Source organism: Triturus cristatus, chromosome 9 (assembly GCF_964204655.1).
Source record: "Triturus cristatus chromosome 9, aTriCri1.1, whole genome shotgun sequence".
Classification (NCBI taxonomy): Eukaryota; Metazoa; Chordata; class Amphibia; order Caudata; family Salamandridae; genus Triturus; species Triturus cristatus.
Window position 1 is genome coordinate 928,944,778 of NC_140592.1, and position 25,878 is coordinate 928,970,655.

The window sequence follows — 25,878 nt, forward strand, 5'->3', positions numbered from 1 at the left end:
TGAGGTTCAAGAGTGAGCTGCTCATCCAAGATGGTTCCAAGATTACAGACCTGAATGGCCAGTCAAAATGGCACCATGATGACAAGGCTTCTGTCTGTCACAAGAACTTCAGCCTTTCAATTCCGAATAGTTACAAAAGGCATCATTTAGAATTTGGTGGATGGGTTACTCTGTCACAATGTGACGGATATCTCATCAGCATTATTACAAGTGCCATAAGATATAATACACTCATAATAAGGTAAACAGAGACATCTCTTATGAATATCAGGGAGTAACCAGTTCACCAAACTCTACATCAGGCCCAAAGTAACTATTTGGAATCTTTCAAAATAATTGAGGTAAATCATTTATGAACTGTTACCTGGCAATGTGGTCAGCAGATATTAGGATATATTCAAAGTATTTCAGATCCTTCTTTCATGAAAAATACATATAAATACATCTAATAGCCCTGAAATTGGCCAAAACAAGAGCTAAGATCCATCAGGAACTGCATTGTTGATTGTGGGGCAAGAGCCTTGATTGAAAGGGTCATCAACACAAACTTATTTTGAAATACTTGTTATGTACCTGAAATGAACTATAGTATATGAGGAGTGCCACACAGTTTAGCAGTACAGGAGAGGGCAGTTCTTGAATCCCATGATGATGTTTACTTTTGTGACAAGAATTTCAAGGTCAAAAATATTATGAAGGTAAGTTTCTATAAGTAGGTAAAGTTTTACTATACATATCGCCACATATATGTACCTTGATGATATATATATTTTCAAGGTTCATAGATGTAGAGTTAAAAATTGTAAATCTATACTTACTTATTTGGACTTACCTTCTCCATATTTTAATCCTTGATATTTTTGCCACAATGTTCTGTCCACACAATATTTTTAGTTCATATATTCTGTCAGTGATCCCACTGCAACAAACACCTGACTCTAATGGCCCATTTACAAAGGTACGAGGGCAGTTCTGGGACTTGCCTTTTCTTCGTTTTGGTCAAAAGGAAGTCAGCAGAAAACTTATCTTGTACCTACTACAAACCAATGAGAATTGTTTCACTGATTCTTGATGGATTTATTTGGTGTAGGTATACATAGGAAGTATTCTACAAACAGTCTTCGGCCCTGATCACAAGATACACAGATTAGGGCAAAGGGATGCAATGGGCCAGGAAGCTTAAATTCCTGTTTATATTCTTGCCCCAAAGTCTGGCATTTATGAGTTTTGTTCCCAGAACGGGGGTAAGCCTACTGGACTGGGTATGCTGGGCCTTGTCCGTATTGTTTTTCCAATTCCAGGCACAAATACACTAACAAGTTCCACCTACAATTTTCCAGCAGGGTTAGGGTAGGCAAGGTGGAGCTCTGTATGCTCCCACTGTAGTGTTGAAGGACGAGGTTAGGGCTGTGCTTCTGTCCTTGAGTCTGGATCAACACATGGTGAAACTGCCCGCAGTATCTCCAGACCCAGAAATATCTGGACCAGGTACACATCTAGCTTTGATGGCCTAAAATGGAATCCCATTCAGAGTTAAGGCATCAGGTGGGATACCCAATGTCATACTCCAGGCTTTAGTGCTTATCCATTCCTTTGGCAACTTCATGAAACTGTAGTACTCTTTGGATGTACAACAGTAGCTAAACAATTATTTGCAATAACTCTGGCAAGCATCCTTTTGAATTAGACACAAGGGCTTTTGCTTTATTCTTGTTTTGGGATTATGGAGAAACATACGTTGTCCCCTCATTCCTGTTCTCTAGATCAGTGTTTGCATTAACTGTTGTGTTTCATCATTGATGTGCACCTTTCCATATGTGCATTTTACCCTCTTGTTTAAGCATGGAAAGCCTCTATCCTTTACATCAGGTTCTTAATGGTAACTCACTGCTATTATGTAGCAACAGTTGATTACAAAACTCACTACCCACTGTTGCTAAGTCGTAAAGGCCTTGATTGAAAGCAAAACTGCAGGAGGGGCAAGAAAGGCAGGGAAGGTGGTGGGGGTTGTGTGGGATGGCAGGTAAGGTATGTGCTTTTCACCTTTGGATCAGGGAAGAGCGGCCGTGTTATCTATGGCTCCCCCATTACTCTTCTGCCACTGCATAGCTCTTGAAAGCACGGGAAGATCATTTTGTGGCCCAAACATAAAATAAAATTATAGATGGGTAAAAAGTGAATTACGGGGATGTTTTTCACCTTGGGGGTCTGAGTGACGTTGCAGACAACTCAAGCTTTGCTCTCGTGGTCTATGTGATGTCACTCAGAACCCCTCGGTGAAAAATACCCTTGCAATTCACTGTTACCCATCTAGAATTATATGTATCATCTATTGGATAGTTTTCTGATTTCTTCATTATGCTTCTCGTGTACTGCTGTGCTACAGTCACCAACAGCTCCCACTGATTATAAATAAGAGATCTAAATTCTGGCAGGCGATCCTTTAGAGTTATGCTGCTTGCCTCCCTGCTCGTCAATGAAGATTCATTGGTATTGCATTTGCGACAACGTCAAGAGCTCCATTTTGGGCTTTACAATTGCCATGGTGTGGTTTTGCATTGGTATTCACGTCTTACTACCCACCTATTGTGGCCATTCCTTTTGTAGTGGGATTTGAGTCAGTGGTAGTTTTTCTTATCACCAGCGGAACCCTACTTCTTAATTCCTTAATGCTTTGATTAGTGTTATTTCTTGCTCACTAATGCAGTTGAACACTAGTTCTACCTTGCTATCTTTTTATATGGATCCTTCAGCTGTCCTACATCTGTGCCAACTTCTGGCAATGGTGAAACCGCAATGTTCTTTAAATGTATAATGCTACATGCCCTGTGTTTTCCATTTACCTTTGATTCCTTTTTTAACACCTTTGGGTGTGCTCCTTCTGTACCTGTGCAAAAACAACAGTTGATGGACAGAATGCAGAACAATGTCATACATTCACCCCCGTACAGAGATCTGGGCCTAAATCCATCGTTTTTTTGCTCACCATGCCATTCCAGTTTGAACCCAGCTATATCCAAATCAGTCTTGACCCTGTGCCTCATGGGAACAGTCCAGCCCGAACTGCCAAGCCAGGTCCTCCCTGGACTGGAAACAAGCATCCTAGGACCGGTTTCGGGGTTTCACTCCTCTTCAGCCAGTATAGCTTGATTCCAGTGGCATGGAGAGCACGGGACTCACGTCTGAGCATACCCGTCCCACTCGGGGTGACAAATGCAAAAACAACAGTTGATGGACAGAATGCAGAACAACATCATACATTCACCCCAGTACAGAGATCTGGGCCTAAATCCATCGTTTTTTTGCTCACCATGCCATTCCAGTTTGAACCCAGCTATATGCAAATCAGTCTTGACCCTGTGCCTCATGGGAACAGTCCAGCCCGAACTGCCAAGCCAGGTCCTCCCTGGACTTGAAACAAGCATCCTAGGACTGGTTTCGGGGTTTCACCCCTCTTCAGCCAGGATAGCTTGATTCCAGTGGCATGGAGAGCACGGGACTCACGTCTGTGCATACCCGTCCCACTCGGGGTGACAAATGCAAAAACAACAGTTGATGGACAGAATGCAGAACAATGTCATACATTCACCCCGGTACAGAGATCTGGGCCTAAATCCATCGTTTGTTTGCTCACCATGCCATTTCAGTTTGAACCCAGCTATATGCAAATCAGTCTTGACCCTGTGCCTCATGGGAACAGTCCAGCCCGAACTGCCAAGCCAGGTCCTCCCTGGACTGGAAACAAGCATCCTAGGACTGGTTTCGGGGTTTCACCCCTCTTCAGCCAGGATAGCTTGATTCCAGTGGCATGGAGAGCACGGGACTCACGTCTGAGCATACCCGTCCCACTCGGGGTGACAAATGCAAAAACAACAGTTGATGGACAGAATGCAGCACAATGTCATACATTCACCCCAGTACAGAGATCTGGGCCTAAATCCATCGTTTTTTTGCTCACCATACCATTCCAGTTTGAACCCAGCTATATGCAAATCAGTCTTGACCCTGTGCCTCATGGGAACAGTCCAGCCCGAACTGCCAAGCCTGGTCCTCCCTGGACTGGAAACAAGCATCCTAGGACCGGTTTCGGGGTTTCACCCCTCTTCAGCCAGGATAGCTTGATTCCAGTGGCATGGAGAGCACGGGACTCACGTCTGAGCATACCCGTCCCACTCGGGGTGACAAATGCAAAAACAACAGTTGATGGACAGAATGCAGAACAATGTCATACATTCACCCCAGTACAGAGATATGGGCCTAAATCCATCGTTTTTTTGCTCACCATGCCATTCCAGTTTGAACCCATCTATATGCAAATCAGTCTTGACCCTGTGCCTCATGGGAACAGTCCAGCCCGAACTGCCAAGCCAGGTCCTCCCTGGACTGGAAACAAGCATCCTAGGACCGGTTTCGGGGTTTCACCCCTCTTCAGCCAGGATAGCTTGATTCCAGTGGCATGGAGAGCACAGGACTCACGTCTGAGGATACCCGTCCCACTCGGGGTGACAAATGCAAAAACAACAGTTGATGGACAGAATGCAGAACAATGTCATACATTCACCCCAGTACAGAGATCTGGGCGTAAATCCATCGTTTTTTTGCTCACCATGCCATTCCAGTTTGAACCCAGCTATATGCAAATCAGTCTTGACCCTGTGCCTCATGGGAACAGTCCAGCCCGAACTGCCAAGCCAGGTCCTCCCTGGACTGGAAACAAGCATCCTTGGACCGGTTTCGGGGTTTCACCCCTCTTCAGCCAGGATAGCTTGATTCCAGTGGCATGGAGAGCACGGGACTCACGTCTGAGCATACCCGTCCCACTCGGGGTGACAAATGCAAAAACAACAGTTGATGGACAGAATGCAGAACAATGTCATACATTCACCACGGTACAGAGATCTGGGCCTAAATCCATCGTTTGTTTGCTCACCATGCCATTCCAGTTTGAACCCAGCTATATGCAAATCAGTCTTGACCCTGTGCCTCATGGGAACAGTCCAGCCCGAACTGCCAAGCCAGGTCCTCCCTGGACTGGAAACAAGCATCCTAGGACCGGTTTCGGGGTTTCACCCCTCTTCAGCCAGGATAGCTTGATTCCAGTGGCATGGAGAGCACGGGACTTACGTCTGAGCATACCCGTCCAACTCGGAGTGACAAATGCAAAAACAACAGTTGATGGACAGAATGCAGAACAATGTCATACATTCAACCCAGTACAGAGATCTGGGCCTAAACCCATCGTTTTTTTGCTCACCATGCCATTCCAGTTTGAACCCAGCTATATGCAAATCAGTCTTGACCCTGTGCCTCATGGGAACAGTCCAGCCCGAACTGCCAAGCCAGGTCCTCCCTGGACTGGAAACAAGCATCCTAGGACCAGTTTCGGGGTTTCACCCCTCTTGAGTGTTTGATTGGTTCTGATGCTCCATCCATCACCACCCCCTTTTGTACCTCTTTGTTCGCCATAAGTTGGCAGGGTATGCTCAGACGTGAGTCCCTTGCTCACTTGGCCACTGGATTTAAGCAAGCCTGGCTGAAAACGGCTGAAATGCCAGAAACTGGTCCTAGGAAGCTTGTTTCCGGTCCAGGGAAGGCAGGGCTTGGCAGTTCGGGCTGGACTGTTCCCATGAGGCACTGGGTCAGACTGATTTGCATATGGCCATGTCTGAACTGGGGTGGCAGAGTGGGCTAAAGAACGGTGATGGATCAAACCCAGATCTGTTGACTGGGTGTGAGTGTTTGATTGGTTCTGATGCTCCGTCCATCACCACCCCCTTTTGTACCGCTATGTTCGCCATAAGTTGGCAGGGTATGCTCAGACGTGAGTCCCTTGCTCACTTGGCCACTGGATTTAAGCAAGCCTGGCTGAAGACGGCTGAAATGCCAGAAACTGGTCCTAGGAAGCTTGTTTCCGGTCCAGGGAAGGCATGGCTTGGCAGTTCGGGCTGGACTGTTCCCATGAGGCACAGGGTCAGACTGATTTGCATATGGCCATGTCTGAACTGGGGTGGCAGAGTGGGCTAAAGAACGGTGATGGATCAAACCCAGATCTGTTGACTGGGTGTGAGTGTTTGATTGGTTCTGATGCTCCGTCCATCACCACCCCCTTTTGTACCGCTATGTTCGCCATAAGTTGGCAGGGTATGCTCAGACGTGAGTCCCTTGCTCACTTGGCCACTGGATTTAAGCAAGCCTGGCTGAAGACGGCTGAAATGCCAGAAACTGGTCCTAGGAAGCTTGTTTCCGGTCCAGGGAAGGCATGGCTTGGCAGTTCGGGCTGGACTGTTCCCATGAGGCACAGGGTCAGACTGATTTGCATATGGCCATGTTTGAACTGGGGTGGCAGAGTGGGCTAAAGAACGGTGATGGATCAAACCCAGATCTGTTGACTGGGTGTGAGTGTTTGATTGGTTCTGATGCTCCGTCCATCACCACCCCCTTTTGTACCCCTTCTGTACCTGTAGCACACTTCTTAAACTTGCACTCTGTCACCAATACTTTATTTTTGTATTTACTTTTTAAATTGTAAAGAAACAAAGGATGTCAGTCAGACGTTACAGCTGATAACCTTATATTGCTGCTTCCTGAATTTTTAAAAGTAAGTACAACTTTAGACTTTCTGCTTTTTAGTAGTTTGCTGTTTGAACCAGTAGTCATCCATGTGTTAACCATGAATATTCAATAAAGGTTGTTTAAATAAAAGTAAATTTGGCACTTTTTGGAGTCAAAGGTAGTTCAAACGTTACCTTCTACTATGTATTGATGTCAAAACGGGTGTGATAATCTGGTACACAAATCCTAAAACGTGGATAAAATGATGTCTTCAGGAAACCTAATGACTTGCTAAGTGTAAATCTGCAAACACTATATTCGAATCTATGTTAACCTGTTTTTAAGCCAGCACAAACATATGAAGGACAGAATGATGAACAATGTCAAATATTCATGTCTGGTACAGAGGTCTGGGCCTAAATCCTTAATTTTTTTGGTCACCGTGCCATTCCAGTTTGGACCCAGCCATTTACAAATTAGTCTTGATGCTGTGCCCCATTGAAGATCCAGTCCGAACTGCCAGGCCAGATCCTCCCTGGACCGGAAACAAACATTCTGGGACCCGTTTCAGGGCATCACCACTCATCAGCAAGGCTAGCTTGAATCCAATATCATAGTAAGCACGGGACCCAAATCTGGGCATACCTTTCCGACTTGAGGTGACACAAAAAGATGATGGACAGAATGGTGAACATTCCCAGGATGCTTGTTTCCAGTCCAGGAAGGACCTGGCCTGGTAGATTCAGGATGGACACTTCCCATGGGGAGAAGGGCCAAGACTGATTTGAATATGGCTGAGTCCAAACAGGGGTGGCATAGTGAGCAAAAGAATGACGGATTAACCCAAAACTCTTGACTGGGGGTGAGTGTTTGAAATGTTTCAGCACTGCGTCCATCATCTTGCTGTGTTTGCTTTGTTCGCCCAAAGTGGCCGTGGGTATGCCCAGACATGGGTCTCTTTCTCGCTGTGCCACTGGATTTCAGCTAGCCTGGCAGATGAGGGGTGATACCTGGAAACCGGTCTCAGGATACTTGTTTCCGGTCCTGGGAGGACCTCCCTTGGCATTTTGGGCTGGATTGATCCCATGGGGAGCAGGATCAAGACTGATTTGCATATGGCTGGGTCCAAATTGGGGTGCCATGGTGAGCAAAAGAACAATGGATTTAACCTATATCTCTTGACTGGAGGTGAGTGCTTGAAATGTTTCAGCACTCCATCCATCATCTTCCTGTGTTTGCTATAAACCTGTATTTATAGCTTTGTGTAAAACTCCTGTCACAATCTGTGCACTATTCATTAAAGTATGTAAAGACGTAGAGTAACTGAATTCAATAGTAACAGTATACCTCACAACACCGACACCCTTGGTGCCTTTCCTAAAAATGTACCACTCCAATGACAAATCTACTTTCCAGAATTTCAGTTCCTTTTACACCAAGATGTTTTCAAAACCGTATTTAATGGTGGTGGTTAAATATCAAACCTTGATACTATCCATGCTAAGGGAAATGCTCGCAATAATTCAGGTTGGTCATTGATTGGAACAAGTCAGATCCTTGACTTTTGTCTAGCAAGGACTGTGGCAACGTCATCTTCATCAGTCTATCCAAGACCTCAGAAGACATATAAAGGAGGGGGGGGGAGGGTGTGTATGAACATTAAAAGGCAGAGCTATATTACGTCTTTTCTGAAGTACCTCTACTAGCTCCCAGACATCAAATGATCGTTCAATGTTTTTATGACCATCTACATGGTCTTTTGGGACTGAGAGTATCCATATCCAAACAATGTCTGCTCCCCACATGCCTTTGAGTAGCATACAAATTCAACCCAATCAATCACATTGCACAAATGTGTTTTGTGTATTTTATTAGGGGGAAACACAGATGCAGAACAGGCAAGGTTCTGAGTCCCCATGAATAGAATGACTTGGAAAAAAAGGTTAAGATTCCAAACACCCTACCACTTGATTACCCTGAACATTATCCTATTGTGTGAACCTTTTGGGTAGGAAAAAGGATCATGACCATTCCCAGCCCTGTCGTCTTTCTGCTGTATTAGAGGCTGGTCTCAGCTTGCAAAATATACAGGTTGAGATGTACACTGTAAAGCTAATGAATAATTTTGGCATGGAGTTTGTAATTTTAATTGCCCAATGAAAACTACTTGCCATGCTGACTTACCTTCCAAACTTCTTGCTTGTATTTCATAAGGCATTCAAGCAGCTGACAGTGATAAACTAAGAGGAATAAGAACATGATTAGATGCATTAAAGTAAAATAGTCTTTTCTTTTGTGAATGCATTTGATTAAAGTGTGTGGTTTAAGAGGGGTGGGGAGGGGAGGAGAGGAGAATGAAGAAAGGAGGAGAGAAGAGATGGGAGGAGAGGAGAGGGAGATAGGGAAGGGAGGTATGGGAGATGGAGAGGGCAGTGGCAGCGAGAGGCGGAGGGTAGAGGGAGGAGACGGGGAGAGTGGTGGGAGGAGGAGGGGTAGGGAGAAGAGAGGGCTGCTATTCCACTGGTTGCCTTGAGGCTCTCTGGAACAGGAGAAAGCAGCATTTCACCAATTCCCTCAGATTTCTGGAGACCCAGGCAAGGCTGTTGAACTAAGAAAGGTTTGCGAAAAGTGAGGAGACAAGCACTTTCCACTGCTAAAGTTAGCAAGCAACAGTAATGTGATGCCACCAGGGTGAACAAAATAAATTGAAAACTTTGATTCATGTTAATAGAGTCCAATGGAAACCATGCTCAAGAATATGACATTGTGCCATATTGGGCATTATCAATGCCCAACAGGACAAGGTACAAAGGAATTGCATGGTTAAAATAAGTAGAATGGAATGTCTATTGCTTGATGTTCATCCCACTGAGTCACTCTCCTGCCCTGTCGACCCATAGGACTATTTATGGGTACAAGTTTGTCTTAATGATGTAGGTCTTTTTTGTTGAATGAAATGGCAGGTCATAAAGGATTGCTTTTGATGGATATATTGAGGCTCTTTAGGACAGTTAATTTTTTAAGTATTTCTTCATAATAATCTTTTGCAGGATGCCCCAAAGTAACCCAATTTTATTATATAAGAATATGGGGAAAAACCCTCAATTTGCATTTATTAAAATTTTTAATGTAGATCTAGTGTGAGTAGTTATGGTCTACCTGAAGACTAATTATCAGAAATAGGATTATTTGAAAAGAAGGAATATGGTTTAACAATGATAAAGAATGATAGAATAACTCATTAAATGGTGGATAATTATAATACCGAAAAAAGGGAACAGAATCAAAATAGAAGGACAAATTGAGGTCTAATGAAGTGGCTTAGGACACATCAGACCATAGCTCCACAGTATTGTCTAGAATGGAGTAGATCAAGCTTTGAATACAATGTGATAAAGTATAGTGTTAAAGGATGGAGTATCCGGAGTACAGAAACGTTAGCTTTTGCAGAGTAATAGATTAGAGTAGAATCAGATAGGACGAGAGAAGTCCACCAATTATCCTAGGCTCACATAGGAGGTGAGAAACCGGTACAGGAGTTTGTTTTTGAAAAATGAAAACCTGTATAAATGTTTGACGAGCGGCTGTCCTATTTGATGGAGCCGCCTGTCAAACTTTTACAACATAGACAGAAACATGCTATGATGGCGGTCCCTGTCAATGTTAACAGTTGTCAGTGGGAACAGTGAACACTTCTAGGTTTGGTGGGCAGTGGTCCCTCTGGATGGTGGGGCAATGTCCTTCATCATCCCAATGGAATACTCTCCTTTACATTAAACTTTAAATCTGCCCCTAGGGCTGCAACAGAATGTATGTATATGTTATTTCTATAGAGTGAACCTAGCCAAAAGGCAGCGGGGTACTTTGCATGGTCATAGACAAGCTGAAATTCATTGAGTAAGAGGAGAGGAAGCTAGGTTGTGGATGATTACTGTATTGTGATGTAGTGTTTGTTTATGAGGTGAGTCTTCAACTCTTTCCTAAGTTGGAGCACTACTGGGGCAGTCCTGATGGATATGGGGATGTTGTCCTGATGGTGTCCTAATTGCAGTGTGTTGAGATCCACAAGAGATGGTGAGCATGAAAGCAAGGGTGCTGTTTGTGAGGGCTTTGTAAATAATGCAGCTGGTTTTGAAGATGATGCAAGCCAGCAAGGAGAACCAATGGAGTTCCATCTGGATGGGAGTGGTGTAGTCATATTTCTTTAAGCCTTGGTTAAGAAGTGCTGCACTGTTTAGGATGCTCCAAAGGAGTACCAGTGTGGAGTTGTGGAGGCTATAGAGTAGAGCATTACCACAATTCAGGCGGGAAAGTGCAAGGGTTCTGAAGTCACTTTCTGGAATAAATGGTTTGGCTCTCTTTAGAAGAGAGATGGTAATGGGCTAACTTTGTGGTTTTTTTTCGTAATGTGTTCCTTGGGTTGAGTTTGATGTCTAGGGTAAATCCAAGTTACTTGGCAGTCAGTGAAAGTTGGGGTTTGAAGACATCAAGGTCCATGTCTTTAAACCAGGCTTGTATCGCATCTTGTTTGTAGCTGTTGGCAAATAACATTCATTCTGTCTTGGTAGCAATTGCCAGAATATGAAGAAATATAGAAATGAAGAAGTCGCTCATACCTGACATGTGACAACTTGACACCCATCGCTGCATTAATCTGGAATTCAGCTTTTGAACAAATGGCAAAATGCAATGTAGCCCTGAATTGATTTGTAGATGAGACCTTGCTGAGGAACTATAGCATGTTACTCGTTGCTCTCGGGATCCATAGGAACAATGTAGCAGAATGTCAATGAAAGATTCAACAATTTATTTGCATTGAGCTAAACCTCTGCATTCACATTGGGTGGCATCAGCATGGTGACCCCCTAAGAAAAAAGTCAGGCTCTTGCACTTGTATGTTTTTCCAAATGTAACACTAAGCAGTATAGAGTAATTTATGTCAGGAGATCAAAAGGGTGGTAGGATATAATAAAGCAGGTTAGAATGCAGTTGAACAAAGTAGAAATACATTCAATAGGATACAGTGGGGAAGGGTAGAAAGTAAGAGAATAAAGTTGAGTAGAGTGAGATAGAGTAGAGAACAGCATAACAGGATGAAGCAAGGCGGGAAATTATAGTGTAACAGATGAAAGAAGAACGAATGAGGGACAGAGTAGCAAAAAATAAAGAAGAGTACAGTAACTGAATAAGGAATAGAATAATTGGATATGAGTCAGAGCACAATTAGGTACATTTGGATGGGGGCTTTATATTAGAGTATAATTTGATCTGTAGAGTAGAGAAGAGCATAACATGGTTGGTAGAGCAGAGATAGGTGGAAGTGAGAATGGTAACGTTACAACCAATAAACAGGAAGCACAATTGGAGGGGAGTAAAGTTCTTGTTGATTAAAGAAGAAAACAGAATAGATCACAGCAAAATGAAGTTAACAATACTTGGACTGTATAGAGTAGTGCTGGAGAAGACAGAAAGAGAAGAGCATAAAAGAGAAAATACAGTAGATACTTTGAATTGACATCCAGAGATTACGATAGACTTGAGGATAGTAGCAAAAAGTACTGCAAAGTGAGTAAAGGTAGTCAAATAGGGGAGAAATTGGTTAAATAGAGTGGCAAACATACCAGGATTTGATGTGTACTGCATCGCAATCATGAGCATGGATGAGGCAGACAGGTTGACGTGTGCAGTTACTCCTTCTCTTCTGCTGGAGCCTACTGAAGCAAAGACACACGTTCTTAGTTCCAACCTGGACCAATTGGTGCATATTTTGTTGCCTCTGAGGTGCAACTATTTGCTTACTTTACTCATAACTGCAAAGTACCTTGTGAAAATCTGCTGTATGGTTAGGATTCACCCCATTTACAAAAAAGGTGCAGGCTAGAGACAGCTACTAATGTTTCTCTTTCATTTGCACAAAGAGACCCGGCCTCCTCTTGCAGGAGACCGTGACCCCGCCCACGGGCGGCGGGTGCACTCTGATATGGCATTGTCACTCTGAAGCTCTGGCCCCAAGAGGTCTCAAGGACCGTCCTGTTCCCCTTACAAATGTCCCTCTGCAGGGCATACATTCTAGACTCTTTACTCTGTCTGAACCGGCATGTTGAACAAAAAAACGATGGAATGCTAAGCTACCTAAGCAATTGCCAGTGGCTGACACTATTTGGGTGCATTCCACACATCATCTTTTCGTTTTACACATATTGTAGACTGCGATAGTATTTATGCAAAAGGTTATCCCTACTGAACAAAGCAGGAGGCAGATGGCTCAGTGCATGATGGTAACGGAATATATGCCGGGAACTACCCCATGCAATTCCGTCAGTTGCATGGGGAATGCCAATTAATACAAAGTAGAATGATCCCTCTTCGCACTGCCGTGGAAGAGAAGCTCCTATGTATTGAATCTGAGAAAGGTCTGGTCTCTAACATCAACCAGTACTAGGTGCTAGAAAATCAGGACTAACAGCTTCACCTTGTTTGCTTGCTTCATGCTCAGTTTGTGTAACAAACCTTTTAAAAATGCAACTCTGCTAGGTCCTTCTACTTGACGGCTGAGTCTTTTGGGCTCTGAGGGGACTTTTCTGTTGTGCATTCAAAGTTCACTAGATATTGATGTATTAAGAAACACTATACGTATTTCACACACTCCAAACGAAGCTCAGATATTGCATGTAGGCAGCAACCACGTCGCTCGCGACAGCTCTATGTGCAATATAATATATTCAGCTTCTCACTTACCTACTACTGGAGAACACTTTACACATACTTTTCACATGCATTCAAGCCAGTACAGATGTGCTGTGCAGGTGGCTACCAAATCATTACTTGCAGCATTTGCCACCATCAAATGCCGCAAACTACCACAGCAGAGCACTTTAGACAGTGCACCACATATATATGTCCAACACAGATCAGAAATGCCACCTATCCAGTCAAGTTAAGATTGTTTGCTAACCAGTGGGCAACAGGTATGTTACTACTTAAGAGCTGTGTTAGTAAACAGCAAAGTTCCGAGGCAACACCTCTCAGAAACTACAACTATACACACACCATTCAATTAATAAGACCTTGAAATCAGCCCAAAGTCAGCTGCACCAGCTCAAATTCGCTTAGAATGTGGCTTAAAAAATCAAGTATATCAGTGCAAAAATACATTCATAAAATTGTGCTGGAGACAGAGAGCCTCGGAAAGGGGTTCCATTAATAATATATGCTGGTGGGAAATCGAGGAACAGCAACACAGCAATATAAAAGGCTCTTGCGGCAGTCACTTAAATCTGGCAATTAAGGATTTAGGCATTAAACAAGCATGGGAGGCAACTTTGGGGAAAGCACCATTTAATCAAATGCTATAAAACTGCAACTCCAATTGCATCGAATCTAACAGATAAAAAGGCACTTGCGCAAAGGAGACACGCCTGGACAGTAATAAACTCGTATTCAAACTTATGTCCTCGGGGGCATCTGGCAGAGCATTTTTCATTAGCACTAAAGTATCAATTCATGTTATTCGCTTTGGTAATATGGAATCAAAAGATTTTGGGCCAGATGTATCAATGCTTTTTATGATCGCAAACGAATCGGTCCGTTTGCGAACTCAAACATGTGTTTCGCAATGTATAAAAGATTTTGAATTCGCAATATGGGTAATCGCAATTATTTTGATTACCTAAATTGCGAATGCAATTAGGGAATCGCAATTTGCGATTCCTAAATGCAATTCTTGTGCCCATCGCAAACTGCAATTTAGCATTAAGGAATCGCAAATTACCACCAACTTCTAGTTGGTGGTAATTTGCAAATTTCTAGAAAAATGCACTGTATTTTTCTAAGAGCCATGTGGCGTACATACATGCCTTTAGGGCATGTATGTGCGCCACATGTGCACAAATGCATATTTCAGGTGTGCAACAGGGTGTGCACCCTTGAAATTGCATGCGCAATTTAAGCGTACCTATTGGGTACTTGCAAATTGCGCATACAATCCAATGAATGGGAAGCCATTCCTTACTTGCGGCTCGCAATTTGTGAGTCGCAATTAAGGAATGTGTAGGAATCTCAAAATATTTGCAGAAACCTACATACATTGCATTTTGCGAGTCTATAATAGCGAATCGGTAAAATTCGCTATTATAGACTAGTAAAATACAGTTTTGATACAACTGGCCCTTTAATCCCTCTTGGAAAAGTCAATCGCAGACTTTAATCTGCAGACCTTGTGGTTACAAACAAGAGATACTTAGCCACATTTAATGTGTCTGTCCCAGTACCCTTGGCGCAAAGGAAAATCCTTTTGAAAGCACTCGTCAGGAGAATAGGAATAGGCTCATGGAAGCCAGCCATTATTACCTGGCGAAGTGGAACGTCAATCCCCCTTGCTTGTAGGGGGGTAACGTCTTTAATGCCATTATTTAAGGAAATGTCCAAAAACTAAGAGTAAGGACTTAGAACTGTACTTCCTATTTGCACAATGCTCTTGCACTATAAACAGCAAGACGACTTTGTTTTATGAACATTTTGGTTCTTAAAGGTAGTTCTTTTCATGCTTAGTACGTTCTGGACATGGGTTTTAGGGCTGTAGTTATTACCGCTTTCTTTTTATGATTTTCAGAGGGGAAAGACTTAGCAGCTGCTTTATTTATGACTCTGTACCCTTTTTAGATTCTGTTAAAAGCTATTATAAGCTGCTAATTCTGGGAGACCAGAATCATAATCAGCATTTTAAGTACTTATTCACAAATTGTTTTAAATATACTTAGACCTATGAATTTATCATTAAGAAGAATCAACAGGTGCCATAAAAACGGTTCAATTCTTTCTTAGATTCTGCTATATGTACTTAGAATGCTGCTAGGACCCGGAGGTATTTGAAGGATTGCCGATATTTTATGTATATTCTTATAAATTGGTTTTATATCACTTGAGATTCGTTTACTTATAACAATGATTGTTATTCATTCATTTTGTAAAGGTTTTAAATAACCATATACAATAAAGTTCTTCTTCTCCTCTAAGGTAAGACCACCAACAAAAAAAACAAAAAGAAAAAAAAGATATCGGGTATCCAGGAGGACAAACAATACTACACGGTCTTAGGGATGGATGAGAACCCAGAACTCAAAACATATCACCGGATGACTCAGACTCCAGTCTGAAAGGAAAACCTCAGTGTAGTGTGGAAAAGCATTTCTGGGCAGCCAATAGAACTAGGAGGCCACAATAATAACAGGCTTTGTACTATGATCAATTAATCAAACGTTATTGTTTTAAGTTAATAAAAACCATCACACTATTGACATGTACGCAAAACATAGAATCACATAATAGCTTGGTGAAATGTGGTACATAGTTACTAGTGGTTTCATAAAATTATAAACATAACTTTGTCCAACGCTTACTAAGTGATTGCTAAAACTTAAACCATCAAGCTTTGTGTTAATTATTGTATGGTAAGCAGCTGATGGTAAATCAATAAATGATCAAGCGGTCATATTATGCCTAGGTCACTACCATAAAATTGACAACGGTCATATAAAATCCGTAAAATAGTGAGAAATGTCATCAGTTTCCTCTTAGTCTAAGAGTCATCTAGACTACTAAGAGGAGCGATCGCCTTTAATGTCCCGTGGTGCTGATGAACATATAGATCATCTCAGCTTGAAAGTAGGATTAGTTTGAGTACCCCAGGTAAAAATTGTTTCCCGTCATAGTCTATACAAATGCCCATAACAGAGCATGTACTTATTGTAAATGCAATTTTCAGTTACTATCATCTCAACTAATGTGTCACACCATGTTTACTCTGATGAGCTTGTGGCACGTCGTTCTCATCGCCCTTTCAAAGCAAGTGTGTGGCTAGTAGAAATACAAGCGTGCCCACTGCCATTGAGGCCTGCAAGCCTATTGAGGGGGGCAGGGTGTGAGATGTTCATATTCTTTCAGTAAATTCCAAATATTCTTACCCCGGAAAAGAAGATCCAATTCTGGTAAAACGTTTTTGTTCCATTGTGGATTTAATTATATGTTTTTCTCTATAATAAGGTACTGAACACATAAAGGAATTAATAAAAAAATAAAAAAAAGTTTATTTGTTTATTGATGAGACTTTGCTTGCATTGACTGAGAAAAATATCTATTCAATGGTATTTCAAGAGGGATATTCTTTATTCATAACTCAAGGCAAAGCAGGCAGAGGGTGTGAGTCATAGACAACCCCAAATCAATCAATAGTTTATGCCTGTTTTCCATTTTAGTTATCTTAAGTTGCGTTGAGAAAGAAGGACTCCTTTGCATCTATTTAGTTACTGTCAGTTTTCTGTCGCCTATTTCTGTGTACAGTCTGAGAAAAGAAGTCGCGTGAGTTTTATAATTTTTGTTGTTACATAAATGAGGCTGGCAGACCGCTGGAATCACATTAAATCAAGTAAGATAACAGGGTTCTGGCATTTCAGAGAGAAAGCACCTCCTTGGAAGCAGGAAAGGGATAAAAGAGGAACTCTCAACCCTACTGGCAATGGGAAGAGAGAGATAGTGTTAGAGAGAAAGAGAGAGAGAGATTGAGAGAGAGAGAGTGAGAGAGCGACAGAGAGAGAGAGAGAGAGATTTTCTATTGTATAAATAGATTTTTCGAAGCATATTACTGGCTACTGGCAATGACGTTTCCCTATTACAGTCGCCAGGGGTATGCTACATTTTCAAATGTAATCAGCTTGCCAATAAATTGACAGACTTGTGCTAAAAAAACAAACTTTAGCTGCCTATTTAATTATCCTGATGTTGTCTTTTATAAAAGCTTCTTTGAGATATTTCCTTCCTGGATCTAAAGGAGCAGGGCATAAACAGATCAGATATTCAATCGAGGCATCCTTATCCCACAGAGTTTACAATTACAAGAGCACTGAACATTCCATATACAGGCAAATTGAAAACTTGGAATGTAAGAGACGGAAGCGCAGGTACTTTGATTTACCACCAGGTTCCAGAAAGGAAGAGAAGTAGCCTATGTTTTACCCTGTATTAAGAGTTCATGGTGTCTGCCACATGCTACTAGGACTGTTGGAGTAAAAAATCCTTTAATTTACTGTTGGTCTTCAAGAACTCCTTTAATTTACTGTTGGTCTTCAAGAACTCCTTTATTAGATTATAGATTAGATGTATAGCATTGCAGCATGAGGGAGTAGATTATGAATTTTTATAACATCGCCGGAAGTTCTTTGAGATGTTTCTAAAAGTGGTTAATTCAATAAATATCAGCTTTTTAATGGATATTTCTTTTGCCAAATCACAGACAACTTTCATCAACACTCCTGCATGGAGGGCCAATAAGGACAAAAGCGAGAGCTCGAGGCGTAATTTACTGTGAGGTGTAGATGTCTGAAGTTTTAATAATGATCTGATCCCCTTCATGTAAGTTTTGTTCACGGCTATAATTGCATGGTTTTTGGAAATTATGGAAGCATATAAAAGGGATGGAATTAATGTGATGTTCAAAGTTCGTAAAGCTTGATCAATTGCTCAGCTACTGGAGATCTTCGAAAATCTTTATATAGAATTCATGACCATTTTTGTCTTTTTTCCTTTATTTATGATGTGGTCAGTCCAAGCAAGTTTATATTCAACTGCCACACCAAGGTAGTCGTATTTGCGTACATGTTCTATAATATTGTTATCAATTTTCAAATCTGTAGTAACTTTTAAAGTTACCAAACGACATAAATTTTGTTTTTGGTAGATTATCCTTTAATTTATTGATATCATTAAATTCATGCAGTTTTTGTAACTAGAACTGCAATCCTGCTTGACTTAAAGAGAAAATGACAATGTAATTTGCATATGCTGAATATGAGGTGCATTTCCCACCTACCTTGGGAGACAGCCCCTTAGGGGCACCAGGGTTCAACCTTGCTTAAGCCCATTGGAGGCTTTTATCTGCAGATAGAGGGTTTCCCTGAACGTTTGACTTGTAGCCAGGTGTTGTCATGTAATGCCACCAAGAATGGTTAACTCCTCAATTCCTAAGCTGAGGAATAGTCAATATACCAAACAAATAATGGCAGCTTTTTGCTAAGGTGTGATTGACTAAAAGATTCAATGCCATGATGTTGTCTAATGTGGAATCACCTGACCCAAATCCGGTATGCTCAAACTGTAGCAAATTACTATTAATGGCCCGGTCAAACATATATTTTAACAGAACTTTTCCAAATAGGTTCCCTTCCTCATACAATAATGCAATGAGACGATAGTTTTTCGGATCATTAGTATCACCTTTCTTTTAAGTGGATAAATGATTGATCCTTTTCAGGATGATGGAATTTGGCGTGTCTGGAGTGCTTTGGTGAATAGAGTCAAGAGTACTTGTCTCCAGAGCTCAGGGTCCAAATAAAATATATTAATTGAAATGTTGAGGGAATTTTTGATCAGTGAGCAATTGTCCTTTCTTGTTACTTCCAAGTCTCCTTGTTCGTAGTTTAAAACCATAAAGCTCCCCCATGTGTTGCTTGCATATAAGTAGGTGATGTGGGAAAACCATGTTTTAAATGGTATATGGAAGTCCGGGACAGTGCTGAGAGATCCTGTTCCATGCCCAACTAACCTCTAAAATGATTTTGTGTCCTTTGGTTGTGGTTGTGTGGTAAAACACAGTTGGGACCATGCGCTTGCTGATGCTTCATCTGTAGGTCCTTTTGTTTTTTGTGACTTTTTTTCCTCCCTGATCGAATTGTAAGATCTAGAATCGATGTTCTATTTAGAGGTTTTGTAAGCCGGCAGAGATTAGCTCTTTTTTCAATATATAACCATATAACCCTGGTTTGCAGATGGAGCCAAGCGCCAAAGGAAGAATTGGATGATATATAGGTAAATACTCAATTTAGGGCTTGTTTCCAGTCCTGGTTCCAATTAAGTGGTGGATGAGCACTCCATGTTTCCTTATTTAGTCATGAAGTGACAAACTCTTGGTACCTAAATGAGGAGAGTTTTAAGTTCACAGATATGTCCCACTTGAGTGGGTTTTTTTTGCTTGTCCCTGTCATGGAGACGTTGCTAAGATATTTAACAGTGGAGCAAGCGCCATATTTCCAAGTTAATGAGATTTGTTGTCGGTTTGAGTCACTTTCTGTCCTTGGTATAATCCTAAAATCTCTGTGTATTACAAAATGTGATATGGAAGTCTATTATACTTTTTGAGGTTGAGGTGTTAAATGTCGGTTGGACTGGTTGATCAGCACAAAATCTGCCATTTAGCAAGTGGAATCCTAGCTCACACAGTAATTTAGGAAAAAGGCTCTGTGATGTTTGTCGTTTTTTAGTCCAGTCCGGAGAATGAGTTGAGAAGACAATACATTAAAAGCAGCTTCCAGCGAATGCGTACCACCAAGGACCTGCTTCCTATAGAGAGCTTTGTGCAGGCAGGTGGTACGGCTAAAGGATGCATCTCCTTTGTGTATTCTCTCCTCTTGTCGGCAGGCCCCTCTCAACGCCCGCACCATATAGCCTTCTGGGAGGGCATCCTACAGACCCCTATAATGGACAAACAGTGGAGGTCCCAATATAAAGACATCACTGAATACAATCGCTCTATGTTTCTAAGGGAATCCCACTACAAGATCATCTATGACTGGTATCTCTACCCCCAAAAGCTACATACCCTTTTCCCGAACACGTCAGACCGGTGTTGGTGGGGTTGTGGGCTGCTGGGGACTTCCGTCACATCTGGTGGGACTGCTCTGTAATCCAGCCCATCTGGAAGGAGATCCTCTCCCAATTCAGACAGATTTTAGGCTACCCAATCTCAGACTCTCTAGAACACATCCTACTTGGGCTACGGGACCCCAACTTGAAGCACTAAACCGTGAGAGATCGTTCCCTTATGTGGCTATGTTTGGGGGCAGCCAAAATGGCAGTGGCTGCAGCCTGGAAGAAACCGGAGGCCCCCTCCCTGACTCAATGGCATGTGCGGCTGTGGCGGGTGCTGGCCCTGGAACGGATGGCTGATATTATGATGAATTCACGTAAAGGGTTTGCCTATAATTGGAGTCCATTGGGGGGGTACCTCTCTGAGGGTTTGCCACTATGTGCCTGTGGTCCTAGACTGTGGGCCCTACAGCTCTTTCAAACCTAGATCAGCCAATCCATGTGCCCCTCCCACCCCCACCCTCAGGGGGGTTGCAGGTCTCGGGGCTCAGGCCCCTCCTCACTTGTGTGGGTCATCCCACCCCCACCCCCGTCGAGGGCGAGATATCTCCTGACCTTCTCCTTGGTTATGCTTTGACCACGTCACGCTCTCCCAAGATTACTGCATATTAAGTACCACGGAAATGTTTTTTTGTTTTCTTTTTACGTCTGTTGATTCTGTTGGCTCTCGTCTACTTTTGTATATGTGCTTTGTGTGACTTGGGGTCGATATGCGACATATGTAAGCCTTTAATGGGGGAAAGTGGCACCTGAATCTAGTAGAGGTTATGCTAAAAACTTGGGGAGAAGATGTGTTTTGTCTCTAGCTATCTAATGCTCTTGGCTTGTGGCAAGACTATGTTGAGTCCTACAAGTTGTATAATTGACTGGTCTGTGCTTTTTTGGAAAATGCAACAAAAAAGAATTTGACAAAGAAAATCAGCATACAGAATATCTTAAGGTGTAGTTTCTTTTACACATGGGAAGAAGAGGTTGTTGTTAAAGTCGCTTGTGATAATTACAGGGATTGATCCATGTTGCTTTACGATATTTTCAAGATCATCTAGAAATGGCAGAACCAAGGTTTTCTTCCTTAGGAGCATTGGGGGAAATATACATTCTGAATTATTCATTGGTTACCCTTGTTAATGCACAATTAGGACTTCCTGAGATATTATCAGTTTTAGCTTTTATCCTAACAGGTTAACTTGATGCCTTTGTCTAACAACATTGGAAGACCTCCTCTTGTATGTCCAAGTGCGCTTTATGGCAAAAACATCATATGGATTGGGAGGTAGTGTGAGAGCCTGTATAGTTTCAGCTTCCGGGTTTCATGCAAGCAAATTATATGATAAGTAAAATACTGTTGTCAAATTGTTGTCGCTATATTCAATGTGATGGTTAATTCCAGCAATCTTCCAGAAGTACACAAGCACTGGGTGATCTGTTTGAGATCCTACTGCATTGTTAGGTGCACACGAATCAGGGCAAATTCATGGGGTACTGATCAGCACGAATTGATAGCCTGACCTGTTGATCACGATCCAGGCTCTTGCGGATATTAATAAGCAGATTACTGTATTAAGAGGATTTTTTAACACCAATCATCTGTTGTGTTCTTTGGATAAATCTCGGAGGGTTTATCCCTTTGTGAAAGTTTCCATAATATCTGTGGTTATTTTATGGGAGACAGTTTACTAGAAAACTGTACCCCAGTCAGCTAGCTCAGATTTCCTTGTCCAACTCTTTTTCACAATTGTTGCTGACGGCCAGGTTGTATGGGTTGCTTCAATATTGGTAGTAAGACAATGGCTAAAGCTTACATTTGAGATGTCTGCAGAAGATAAGTGCTTTGTGTTTTGAAAATGCGACAAGATCATCAAAATATTTTGATGATTTAAGGTGTCTAACTGACCTTCAGAAACATTGTCTGGAAACAAATCAAGAACAGAGTCTACAGGGCCAGAAGATCCTGGGAACATGAATTTTAGGGGATCAGTATTGTGTTTCTCCATGCCATTGTTTGGTATGACAACTTGATGTGCCACCGATTGGGCAACTGATGGATTTAAATTGAGGTATGCTGTTGGTGAGAACAAGCATAAGATGTTTCCAGTTGAAGTTACTTGAGACATTATAGGAAATTCAACCTTTATCGCAGAAGACTGAGGATTTGCATTATTGGGGAGAACTTTAACTACAACTGCAAATCCCTCCGCAATTGTTTCGACCGGATTTACGCCTTCAAAAGAAGAGAGAGAGAGAGAGAGAGAGAGAGAGAGAGAGAGAGAGAGAGAGAGAGAGAGAGAGAGAGAGAGAGAGAGAGAGAGAGAGAGAGAGAGAGAGAGAGAGAGAGAGAGAGTGTGAGTGAGTGAGTGAGTGAGTGAGAGTGTGTGTGTGTGTGTGTGTGTGTGTGTGTGTGTGTGTGTGTATGTGCATGTGTCTGTCTGTCTTTTACTACTGCTGCCTATGTTGTACCAGTGATGTGGGAACATTGCACTGCAGTTATCCACTTTAAATCAGTGCTGCATGTGTGGGAGTAATGTTTGGGCTGCCGCTGTCTTTACTGAACCCGTAGTGTGCGTAAGGTAACCTAGCCCTGCTGCTGTCAACGCCCTATCAGCTGTTTGTGTGCACTGCTTTGTCTAGTTAATGTCTTATTGGTTCTGTGTGGGTGTAGTTGGGAGGTGGAGGAAAGGACCTTATAGTGTGGTCTAAGTCCACTGTCGTGGACAGTATGGCCCTAACCAACTGGAAAGTTGCTGGGTCGTGGGCCAAGAAGAGCAGGATGCGTCGTTTTCCCTCAAAAGCCCAAGTTTAAAATGACAGGCTTCAAATACTCAAGCAACAGCCCACACCCCACGTCTTACTGCTAACCACTTTTGAGCTCTATTTGCTAATAGATATTTAAACGACCAGTGTAGTATTCGAGTGCTCAGGGTTCGCTCGTCTTAGACAACATTAACCTCGTCAACATTTCGGGCTTTTTTTAATTACATTTCACGGTAGGAATGAGCTTCTGTTGGCTTCAGCAGTCAATGTGTCTCATGCTATTATTTCGGCAAAACACAACAGCTGCAAGACATGTGTCACCAGTCTGATGAAAATAAACATTTTCCATCGTTTGCAGTAGGTTGACCATGCTGTCGCCTCTTCTGAATGGCTTTGGTTAATCTATTTCTACAGATTCTTGCCAGCTATGACATTTAATGTAGCCAATACCCGCCCATAGGCCATGCATCACCTATAAAGCAAGGTATGGCAGTTTCTTTACTGCACCACTTTAAATCATAAATGTTGTGATCATGCTGGACAATGGACTTCTGTCTGTCCATCACAAATTTCAACCTTGCAAGCTCAAAACTGCAGTTCCCTTGAGCCTGTCCTTTTGGGATTCATTTACTTATATGTTTTGATCACTTTAGCTCAACGGTTGTTTGGTGCACTCTCTACCAAATCAAGGAATTTGTCTCAACCCTTTCCCAGTCTCCCGCTCTTAAAAAATGAAATGCCATAAAAGTGCACCCCAGCTTGTGCTCGCCCCTTCAGACAAAATGCTAGCATCTTCCCAACCAAGAGGGCAGTATCTAATTAGAAATATTGGTATTTCAGTTCAGCACATCCCAATGCAAATTACCCTACGGGTAGAAAAACATAATGTTGCAACTGAAATGACTTACGTATGGCCATAGGTAGGAAGGACGTGCTGAGATATTCAATAATGTCCTTGTGCAGAAACGGCGGGAAGGTGGCGAGGGTTGAGATCATGGTGTAGGGTAAAGTGCTGAGGATATCGTCGCTGAGAAAGGGCAACAAACATGTTGTAGTATAAAATATGGACTGTCCCAAATCTGTGGAAAAAGAGGTTGAAATCAGAGTTAACAAAGTTGTATTGTGCTAAAGCATGTTTAATCTTAATTTTTCATTATAAATCACACATGCCTCTGTTTGGGCTACCCCGACAAAAAACACATCATCTAAATCAAGTATGATAATAAAATAATGCGCAATGTTTTCTGCTCCTTGGTGATGGAATGACGGAGGACATGAGATAGGGAATTAACAAGAGAAGTAAGGAAAAAAAAACGAAAGAGACGTGTGATATGAAAGTGAGTGAAAGATACACGTGATGGAAAAAAATAAGTCGTGAAAGGGGGATGGATAGATGGATGGATGGATGGATGGATGGATGGATAGATTAAACATGTATTATAAAGAGATAGATACATACATTTAAGTGCACATCATTTAAATATCTCCCATCAGCAATACTATTTCCCGATATTAAAACAAACATTATCTGTAGAAAGCTCAATTCCATGCACTTTTCCATACCTAACAAAGCATTTACATAGCTTGACTTTTCAAGTTCAAAACTGCCCCAATTTGAAAACATAGGCCACTTTTTTGGCTATCTAATTCAGTAATGGGTGACACTTTTATTTTGGTGCCCGGGCCTATTTTCTGTCTCAGTCTGACCCAGGAAATTATCTTGTGTGCAGTTGGCAAATTACACCTAATTCTGTGCACGAAACACCATGCACGTGCAGCCACAGAGATGGTTCATATTATTTGTGAAGGTGGCCAATGATTTGAGGACTCTCTTATTATAGCAAAGACTGATTACTGTGGAGTATTGATTTTTTTACTGTTATTGGTTGGTTGTCTGTCAGAATATCACAGTCACAAATATAGTCTGGCAATAATATTGTCTCCTAAATATATTTTACAAAAGTATCATCCAATTGGCTGTAGATGCTCTAAAATTAACTGCAGCAGGGCGACATTTTTGTAGAGGATATTTAGGATAGGAACAAGAATGGTGTGATTCTGATGCTGAAGACAATGTGGGAGGTGGCAGAGATGCATTTCAGGGATGTGAAAAGATTGCAGGTGGTGGGATGGGAAGTGTTGGACAGAGTGGCAATGACAGAAGCCAGTCTAGTCATGTGTTTGAAGGCGTAGGAGTGGATAGAGGGAGGTTTAATGGCAGACAATCAAAGAACGTTGCTGTTGCTATATAAGAAGCTTCTGTGTTCGTGCAATGGATCTGCTTGTGTTGGTGTATTTGCAATTGTTGGCTATGTGTGTGCGTTTGTTTGCGGAGTGAATGCTTATATTGTGAATGGGGATAGGGCTTTGTGTTTGGTGGTGGAACTGAACGTTAGTGAAGTGTTATTTGAGAACAGTTAGGAAATGTTTGAGTGTTGTTATTCTAGTTGTTGCTGTTGATATGTACGGTCTTATGTACATATCAACAAGGATATGTAAAGCCTTTGGCCTCTGGTGGACCCAATCCATGGGAATGTTGTATCTCTAAAGAAACTTAGGGGTCGATATGGAAACTGTCCACATAATCATGCAGAGAGAAAATCTATTTTTCCATATTCTTCAAATTAATTCCAAGGTTTGAACATTGGAAGACGGATAACTCACGGTGTAAAACGACCAGTCACATATAAGGGGCTAGACGGAGGTTCTTGTAAGACACTATGCTTTTAGAAGCAAAATGGTCTTAGCTGAAATTTGTGAATTCACATTTTGCTCCACATTTGGGACCATGAAGCTCGAAAAGCTTAAACTCTGGAAAGGTATAAGCAAAATGTAGGCCGCATACACTCCTTTCCACGCACCCGCATAGTTCATTTTCCA

The 25,878-nt window shown here is 42.0% G+C and overlaps 1 protein-coding gene across 1 annotated transcript in view; it reads right to left on the reverse strand.

Annotated features, from left to right (window-relative positions):
* UNC79 (unc-79 subunit of NALCN channel complex) overlaps positions 1-25,878 on the reverse strand; it is a 628,882-nt gene that overhangs the window by 566,608 nt on the left and 36,396 nt on the right. The window contains exons 4-6 of the mRNA XM_085626482.1: positions 23,907-24,077; positions 12,174-12,263; positions 8,737-8,792 (exon numbers count right to left, since the gene is read on the reverse strand). Coding sequence (XP_085482608.1) covers positions 8,737-8,792; positions 12,174-12,263; positions 23,907-24,077 — 317 coding nt within the window. The remainder of the gene's footprint in view (positions 1-8,736; positions 8,793-12,173; positions 12,264-23,906; positions 24,078-25,878) is intronic.